Raw genomic sequence first — 9765 nt, 5'->3', positions numbered from 1 at the left:
GTGGATCCTTTTTCAGTCACTCTTGTTGCGATGGATAGATTCTAAGAGCAATTTTCTTACTCAAATGTGCATTTTACAGCAAACACAATAAACTTAAAATGTGTGTTGAATGTTGAATCAACATTAACCACGAATTGGTCCATTCGTCGTTCTTCTTACAAAAAGCTGTGAGTAAATTTCAGTGTTGCCAAATTTCCCCTCGAATATTGTACTTTCTCGAAAAATTTTTTGGTCATTTCTCACTGAAAATCTCACAGATTTTTCCTCTGATCTCATACAAAAGTCAGACAAATTTTTGAATAAAATTGCCCAGGTATATTCTTGTGAAAAATCGAATTGTTTCAGTCAATGTTGCAACCTTGGAGGGGAGTTACGTTTCTTTTGTACGGGAAACGACGCATTGTACGCAAAAGAGTAAAGAGAATTTTTCAGGAAAATTTCTTCAGGTAAAATCACATGCGAATAACGATGGGCGCATCGAAAAATTCACACTTTGGCGAGAAATTTACGTATTTCGCCACCCTCCGGCCAAAATATCACAAGCGCCATGCGACGTTTAAAAATTTCCGCCGCCGCTTTATTTTTTTTACAGAGAAATTGTTCGACAAAGCTGTCTGAAAATTTCACTAAATTTTCTTTGTGCTGCCGATAAAATTCAAAGAAATTTTCAAACAGATTCAACCAACAATTTCTCTGTAAAAAAAATATGATGGCAGCGGAAATGTTGAAACGTCGCATGGCGCTTGTGATACTTTGACCGGAAGGTGACGATCTGTGACACGTTTTCCACGTCCATGGGGAGATTTTCTAGTGCCGTTAACCAAGCTTGACCAGAATCGGTCATTTTGAGTTCACGAATGACGTTTCCAATGCTCATGCTGGGCATTGGATGTTCTCCCAGTAAAGTGTAAAGTCTCCAAATACGTACTTCACTTCAAATTAATTTTTTTAAATTATAAGGGTTCGAAAAAATGAATGATCATTTAGGTATTCCTTTGTAACCACCACAGTCCTTTTCTTTGATTATTGTCCCAGTTTGATTTTTGTTGCCATCTTGAAGTTTTGTGACGTCAGGCGGGTACCACTTTTGCCAGGCGACTACCGAATCCGAATCTGTAGCGCGCATTTCAAATCTTCGCCTGCTCTCAACAAGATTAGAACAAGATGAGGACGAGAAGCATTGTTTGATAAGTGAGATGACGATGAGATATAAATTAGATATAAATGATCCGTCACATTCCTACCTAGAAATGTGCCTGTTCCAGCTGAATTTAGTTTTTTATTTCTGAATGATGAAAGAATCTCAAAGGATCGAAATATGACTAATTACTAGCTCTGTAGCTTGCAAGATAACGCCCTTACCTGAGTTATGAATTTTTCCAGTATCGTTGAAATATAAGTAGAGTACCTAGTAGCGGCACCCAGTGTCACAGTATGTCATACCTATTTGATGTACCTAGGTAATTCTCATCCAAATAAGAGAAGAATAAATATTTACCTTCATTAACACCAAGTAGACGAAAGTTCCACTGTGAACTTAGTTGGCCAATAAAAATGCAAACAATGAAGCAATTATTTTTATTTCCTGACTCCAAATGGTAAGAATTATGGTAAGAACTCTAAGGCATAGTAAAAACTGTATTTATCATTCCTCAATAAATACAAGGTTGACTGTTTGCATGGAAATGATAGTACATTAGTTGGCGGCTTATCTATTATTCTAAACTTTAGATTAAGTTGATGAAGGTAGCAGGTTGTTGTCAGCAAGAGCTGTTGATATGAGTATGTAGTTTAGAATGGTCAATTTTTAATTCTGCCAGAGGAGCATCATTAGTATTTAATACAAAACTCTCAGGGGTCTCTGGATACTATGCCACCTCTTATCAAGAATGTTTATGCTAATTTTGTTGCTATGTGGTGATGGGAGAGATAATTTCAAGATTATTTTGGTAAAAGTCGGACAAATATGAGGATGCCAAGTTTATAAGAAAATCTCACAAACCAAAGTGAACATTGTTTCATGCCTCTGCAATTTTCAGCTTCGGGCTAGGTTCTCGCAAGAAGGTCAGCACAACGCGCTGATCAAACTTTTGTGGAATTTCTTGTTAATTTTAGAATGTGTGCCAAAGTCACAGTAAGTATTCCACAAAAATTGCAAATCTGAAAAATCTAGAAAAATAACAAGTACCTCTCAGCCTCCGCGCTATTCGCACCCCTGCTAATAAATGTTGGAGAATAGAGAACACTTTACCCTCAAAACATTACTCGCACTGATTTTAAACTAATATGTAATTATATGTGTACGATGGTGGATCTGAGCTGTACTTACTTACCAAACTTTGTTGAGCGAAGTTGTTACTTAGGGGAAATTCATTAACTGCTGCCAAGGATTCACAAACTCTGACCTTGATAAATATTTCCGACATATACTTGAGATACAGTCAGATGTTTGGAATTCTGGACATTCAGTTATTGTTCACATACAAAAGAAATTGACTAACAAATACAACCGTTTTATATTTACATAACTGCTCAACAGAACATACCGACAGTTGTGATTAGTTTCTCGACAGCACTCTGATAGCGGTAGGATAGCTAAAGGATCCCTACCCTGCGGCAAAAATGGAGTTGATTGAAATTTTGATTCACATGGTGCTAATGCTGTCAAGACTCAAGACAAAATTACACTCCACGCACAGTCAAAGAGTATTTTGATAAGTAAGATTATCCATTAAGGAAGTTGCACAAATCAAAATCAAACCGAAGGACACGGACAAACCAAGGAGCCAGCCATAGCCAGCTCAGAAACTCGGCAATTCAGTTTCTCTCACTGCAAAAGGTGGAACCATCCAAAGTACCATCAATGTTAAGTTGAAGGGGTGAATTACTTATTTAAAGAGTGCTAAGTCATTTTGGGACTTTTTCGAAGAGATTTAAAGGAAAAAATTGGAAAATGCTCAACTATAAAATGAACGTAAACAATCCGCCATTGTATCAAAGCTGACGCACAAATGAAACAAGCGCTAAACACAAGGGTAAAAAGTACATACGTAAATTGATTTTGTTTTATAAGGAAAATGGTGAAAAAGTTAGGAAATTCATATTGGAAATTGAAGCTTTAAGATATAAAGAACTTCAGATAATTAATAAAGACACGAGAAAACTTAACCTGAATAAACAAAAAATTTTGTACACTTTTTCTTGGGTATAATTCAATAGTTTTCGAACGTTTGCTCCGGCTTCGTATCGCAGAGAAAATTGTTTTAAAGGAATTGACGCCCTCACGTAGGGAAAATCCGTAGAGGGCAGTTCGTCTCGCTTTTTTTTTTTTTTTTTTTTTTTTTTTTTTTTTTTTTTTTTGGGCATTTTTTCGACATCATTTTTGGCAGTTGCGTATACGTTCTGGAATAAAATTCATTCCGAATTGCACCCCAAGATTAATAACGGTGCGTGCAAATTCTCCACATTTCAAATTACAATAAAGTTACGCTAGAAAAAGAAATTACAAGAGAAAATATTACTGAAATTATGATAGAAAGTAAAGAGAACTGGAAAATCATAGAGAGGCTGATAACGACAATATTGAAAAGAAAGATCCAAGAATTCAACAAATCCACCAATGCAATGCCAGAAGGCGGTTCCGGTGTGTCAGCAGAAGGCTGACAACAAGTTCCGAACAGTTCATTCAGTATTAATCATTAGATAAGTCTACAATTTACTTTATTACAGTGTAATATTATTAAGTACTTTCACAATGATTTAACTTGTTAAATAAAAAGTAAAAAAACAAAAAAAATAAAATTACGCAATCTCAATAGAGTCGCACAGTGGGGAGAATTAATGGAGAAGGTCAGACATGATGTAAACACTTTCACAGCTTTCACCTTCGTTAATACAATGGGCAGAAGTTCAAAAGTGGCCTCGTTATTTCTCTCGTAAAGTTTCTTTCAAAACGAACCCCTTAAAATGTTCAATGTGACAAAATAAACAACAAAGTTGGTAATTTTACTTTCAAAATCCATGTCCAATCTCTCCCATCGACTTGCTCCTGTTCGGGCCGAATATTACAATTGATAGACAAAGCGGTAAAAAAAAGAAGACGAAGGAAAAATAGACCTATCCTGCATGTTGAAATGGGTCATCACTATAACTGCCGTGCTAAGGAAAAACGTCGAATGAACCTCCGTCAGTTGCCAAATTTCCCACGTTCAAAACAACTTTTCAAGAAAGCTCGTGAATATTACCCTTTCGAATTTTCAGACACTTTTTTTCGTGATCATGTCGATGTCCTCTGAAAATTTGAAGGGAAAGTATGCATGATTTCCCTTCAAAATGAACATTTCATCGGAGGAAATTTGGCAACTCTCGAATGTTCATACGGTGTTTTGTGCGGAAACGAACCGAGCCCCCATTAAAAACCGTCGTTTTTTATGGAAAGTTGGCAACGTAGGGATGAGCTATGACTCGAGGCGAGAAATGCTGACACTGAGGCGATGTGCGCCTGTGAGCCGCGGGGCTCCAGTGGCGAGACGTGAATGATCGATTATCGATACTTTTCCATTTAAAGCTATAGTAAAGAATCGATTATTAGGAGTTCGATGCGAACACCCTGATAATCGATCCTTTCTCATGGGTTTAAATGGCAGATCAATCGATACATCGCAAAGTACGCCACGCCACTGCGGGACTCGGGCGGTCAGAGTCGAGTCCGGCGTTTTCCTTAGCACGGCAGAACATGTTCGTTCCATTTTCCCTTTGTCTCTTTTGTCTATCGCTCTGTCAATCTATTCCAATAATCAGCCCCCTGTGCGTCGCAAGACTTTATTGAAAAGTGTCTCGGAGATTATTCCGATTCGGTCGAACTGAGGCGTTATCAGCCCAACGAAAAGATATTCTAAACGACACGCGAAGCGTTATCATTGACCTCTCGACTACTCTGACCAGTGGCGAGGAGTGAATGATCGATTATCGATATTTCCCCATTGGAATCCGTGGTAAAGAATCGATTATTAAGGTGTTCGTTGCGAGCACCCTGTTCATCGATCCTTTTCCATAGGTTTAAATGACAGATCAATCGATTTATCACAACGCACGCCACGCCACTGACTCTGACCTTGTATCAGCCGCTTCCATAATCAAAGCTACGCCAGTCAACGGTTAACGCTTGACTGTATTGTGATTAACTCGCAATTTTCTACATTTTTACAGCCGTCCCTCCGTTTTTTAACCCTTTGTGCCGTGTTATTTCCACTCAGTGATGCCTGACGGTGACCACGCGTCTCATTCGAGAAACAGACTCCCTCGATGGTTCATACAGGTCAGTCTCGGATTCACAGCTGTGATAATCGTTCTGCTAGCATGCTTACCGTTGATTTCCTCGAAGACAGCCTACGCCCCTGAAGTGCTCAACTACTGCATCGATGGCAAATATCACAAAAAGCTGCCAGGCCCGGAGCCGGGTTTGTACGGCGAGTGTTCTCCGTGGGTGAATCGAGCTTGCTGCCATCAGAAAACCACGTACAACGCTCACCACCAGAACTCGTATCGCTTCAATTGGGACCACTGCGGACACGTGAAGAACATGTCGGATCTCTGCAGAGTGCATTTCCTGATAGACGTGTGTTTCTACGAGTGCTCGCCGAACGTCGGGTTTTGGGTCGTCAAGGAGACCAGAGGACGGAAGTACCAGGAGCGGTTCTTCGGGGTGCCTCTGTGTAGAAGCGACTGCGACTCTTGGTTCGATGCCTGCAGGAACGACTACACTTGCGGAGCCAATTGGGGGCAGATATTCGACTATAAGAATGGGGTTAACTATTGCAGGGAGGGCTCCAAGTGCCGGACCTTCCATGAGGTCTATGGGAACGCGACGAACTTCTGTCAGAAGGTTTGGGATCACTCGTGGAAGGTGACGCCTAACGATCAGCCGTGCATGCGGATGTCTTTCAACAACTCGATGGACAACCCGAACGACCGAGTGGCGTGGTATTATGTGTACAAAGCCAACGGTTCGACGAAAAGTAATGGGTCTGCTTCCCTCATCTGCAGTTTTATTTTAGCCTTGCTGTTTTTATATTTTCAGTCCCAACATCAACGGTGAGTCTCCAATCATTCATGAGCGTCTTCAGTTATTTTTTATGGAGCCCTATTCATATTTTGATTTCAAATGACTGAGGACACTATTCTGCCGTGATAGCGAAGAGAGCCATAGGTGCAAAATTTTCGAGAAATCGAGTTTTCTTCAAAATTCGTCTAAACTCTTTTAGATGAAATCACTGAGACAGCTAAAACAGCAAAATTCATCCTAATTTAATGAAAACGAGACGTATGAAAAAGCCGTAAGTGCACACAAAATGACATAGTTTTTTTTTCAAAACAGCCATAGGTGCATGAGAGCCAATGAAAACAGTGCTTTCAAGAGAAATGCCGCCCTCATCTGCCAATTTCTGACCTGAAAATGTGTTTGTTGTGTGTCCAACACGCTACCACAAAAGCACGCAGAATGATAGCACGTATACTGCTGTCTTGCCAAATACTAACCTAAAACGAAACTGAATTTTACCTTTTTCATGTACTTTAAAATAAAATCGGGTCGAGTATTAATCCCCCAAATAATTTCTAAGAGTCTATCGAATGATTGGTTGCGATTTGACAAAGAACGGAGGCTTCTTTCAATAAAATGTTCCACTCAGATGCTTCTAGGCCCATTTTCTCAAAACTTCATTTTTGCACTTGCTGCTCTCTTCGCTATCACGGCAGTATTCTGCCGTGCTAAGGAAAAACGTCGTATGAGCATTCGAGAGTTGCCAAATTTCCTTCGATAAAATGTTTGTTTTTGAGGCAAGTTATGAATATTTTTCCTTGACATTTTCAGGAACTTCAGGTGGAATTGCGAACAAAATAATACGAAAAATTGGAAGAAAAATATACATATATTTACCAGGAAATTCGTATTTTATCAAAGGATATTTGGCAGCGCCTGAAGGTTTATACGGTGTTCTTCTATACACCGCAATCACCCGCTGAATGTGGGAGCTGAGTGTGGCTTGAATGTGGAAGTCATCGGCCCGATGCCTAAATTTTGCGCGTGACGCGCAAAATTCAGCAACGATTCTCAGCAACCATCGGACCAATTTTGAATTTGTCTGAACTATTCGAGTAGATTTGATACACATCTGGATGAAAATAACTCGAATTTGCTAAATTTCAGCCGTTGGGCGATGACTGTTGACTTCCACATTCAGGTGCTACATTCAGCGTCTGATTGCGGCATTAGCACGGTATTGCTGTTGTGGTATGGAAGTAGAGTACAATGAGTCGCAATGTAAACGGGAGAGCTGGCGCCATGCTTTGGTCGACGAGTTCCGAGCCCGGTGTGCGCCGAGCTTCTGTCACTTTTTCGATACATTGTCGATCCAAAATGGTGACGTAGCAAACGCAATAATTCCTATCCTCTTAGTTTACATTGGATGGCCACGTGCCACGTCCCCGTGTATCGATAACAATCGATTATGTATCGAAAAAGTAACCCGGCGTGACACGGGAGTCTCAGATTTCGGGATCTGGAAAATGATTAAAAGCAGCGTCAGCTTTCCCATTTACATTGCGACTCTATGTACTCTATGGCTATGGAAAACGCCGTAAGAACATTAAAATATCATGTTGAATTGCGAAAAAAATTGGTGAGAGAATTGTGTCGAATAAGGGATAGTTTCTACTGTATCATATTTTACTTTCTCACTTCCCTAGTTTTTTTTGGACAATTTTGTTTTCATATAAATTTTGGCTTCGGTTTGAGCTGAGCATACAATCGAACGCACTTGTACTAAAATGAAAAGAAAAAAAAGCTTGATTTAAAGACGTCCAATTTACATACGCATTGATGATTATAAGGGATTTACAGTGTATCAGGTGTAATTTCATATTGAAACTCCATTTTACATTCCATTCCATTTACTCCAATTTACATACGCATTGATGATTATAAGGGATTTACAGTGTATCAGGTGTAATTTCATATTGAAACTTCATATAAACATTTATTTTTTCTAAAAATAAATATTCTGTCAGTTCTTTTTTTCACGAGTTAAACTTCCGACCTCCTTTTACCGAAAGTACTCAATAAAGGTCTATGAATTTCCGGTAATGAAATCCTACATTAAGGGGTCGTCCATGAATGACGTCATACACTTAAGGGGGAGAGGGACCTGAAACACCCTTTAAAAGGATGGGAGGGGATAAGAGAACCTGACATGAGGAAAGGAGGGCTGAAAAATCAGAGTGACCCATGAAATCTCAACAAAAGAGAAAAGACTGAATGGAACTTAAGCCTCCTTCCATCAGAGATAGACTTGGTTCCGGACATAGCGTACCCTCAGAATTTTGCGGATTATCGTATGCAGAACAACTATATCACTGGTAGACTGGCTGATTAGTTAAATTGACGACAGCGTACAAAATTCACCTTAAGTTGATAATCAGAATGATTTGACTATTATACATCTTAAAATATCGTGGGAAAACAATAAAAAAAAAGTTCAGTTGCTGTTGACGAGGGCTTCCGAACCCCCACCCCCCATATAGTCACATTTTGACTACATTTTGCAAAAAAGAACTATTATTCCTGCTTCAATTTAAAAACAACGGATAGGACATTACTTTCTGTACGCAAATATGTTCTTGTATAAATGAGCCATGAAAAGTAATTCCATATTGAAAACTATAATCCAATCTTTTAATTTTTTACGTCGACGGCGTAGGTTGGCAATCACATAACTCGGTTTTCGACATCGCAGACTCTTAGTCATACTTTATTTTTTAAACGGAAAACTACTCAACGGCAATTCTTCAAAACTGCCGAGATTTTTCTTCTCTGTGCGAAAAAAAATCTGCAAAAACTTCAAGGAATGTTGTCAATTTGTCCTCCTTAAAAAGAATAACATAGAGGCGGAGATTTCAGATACCGCAAACGATTGATATGTGATTGCCGATTACGCAGTCGATGTAGTACGCTGTGGGGAAAAAGTTTCATTCGATGCCTTTTAAATGTTTGTTATACATGTACGTTAATCGCATGCTCTATCAACATTATTTGTACAGTAAAATTATAGACGCACTGAAGCAAATAAAAAAAATCAAATATAACGGATGATAGTAAAACTATATTTTTCAACTGAAACTCCTCTGCAAAACTAGTTAAAAAACCATAAGGGGAAAAAAATCAATGAATTTCAGCTACAGTAGACTCTGGATCATCCGGATTAATTGGTGCCGGGCCCGATCCGGATGAAAAAGAAATCCGGATAATAATAGTAAACACAAACACCACCAACCAACACCACAGTATTCTTATAATGTATATATCATATACATACCATCACGAATTTAAAAGGTTAACGCCAAACTGAACGACTCAATGGTGATTGTAAATGGTAGCCGACAACGATAAATTACAATACAACGATTAAAGCGCGCAATGCGTAAAGTATTCGCAGTCTTGAAGCCGCTAATGTGCGTTTTAAGCTAACTAACCGACTGCACTGCGTTTGGCGCAATGCGAGAAGTATTTATGCAATCTAGTAGGCGCTAATGCGTTCCACGCCGACCTCACTGTTTGGCGCAATGCGTGAAGTATTCCTTCAGCCTTGCAGGCGCCAATAAGCCTTACGACCGCTTCTCCGCGGATTCGTTCACTCATCGGAATGCGTACGTAGTTACAAGGTTGCAAAATCGATCTGGATAATCCAGAGTCCGGATAATACGAAGCCG

General features: G+C 39.3%; 1 protein-coding gene across 1 annotated transcript; it reads left to right on the top strand.

Moving 5' to 3' along the window:
- Window positions 1–5257: 5257 nt before the first annotated feature.
- Window positions 5258–6097, top strand: LOC109037133 (folate receptor gamma). The gene has a single exon (XM_072303590.1). The coding sequence runs from the start codon at window positions 5258–5260 to the stop codon at window positions 6095–6097; it is 840 nt and encodes a 279-aa protein (XP_072159691.1).
- Window positions 6098–9765: the final 3668 nt, after the last annotated feature.

This window comes from Bemisia tabaci, chromosome 8 (genome assembly GCF_918797505.1).
Source record: "Bemisia tabaci chromosome 8, PGI_BMITA_v3".
NCBI classification, from domain to species: domain Eukaryota; kingdom Metazoa; phylum Arthropoda; class Insecta; order Hemiptera; family Aleyrodidae; genus Bemisia; species Bemisia tabaci.
This window is presented reverse-complemented; position numbering and strand designations above follow the sequence as displayed.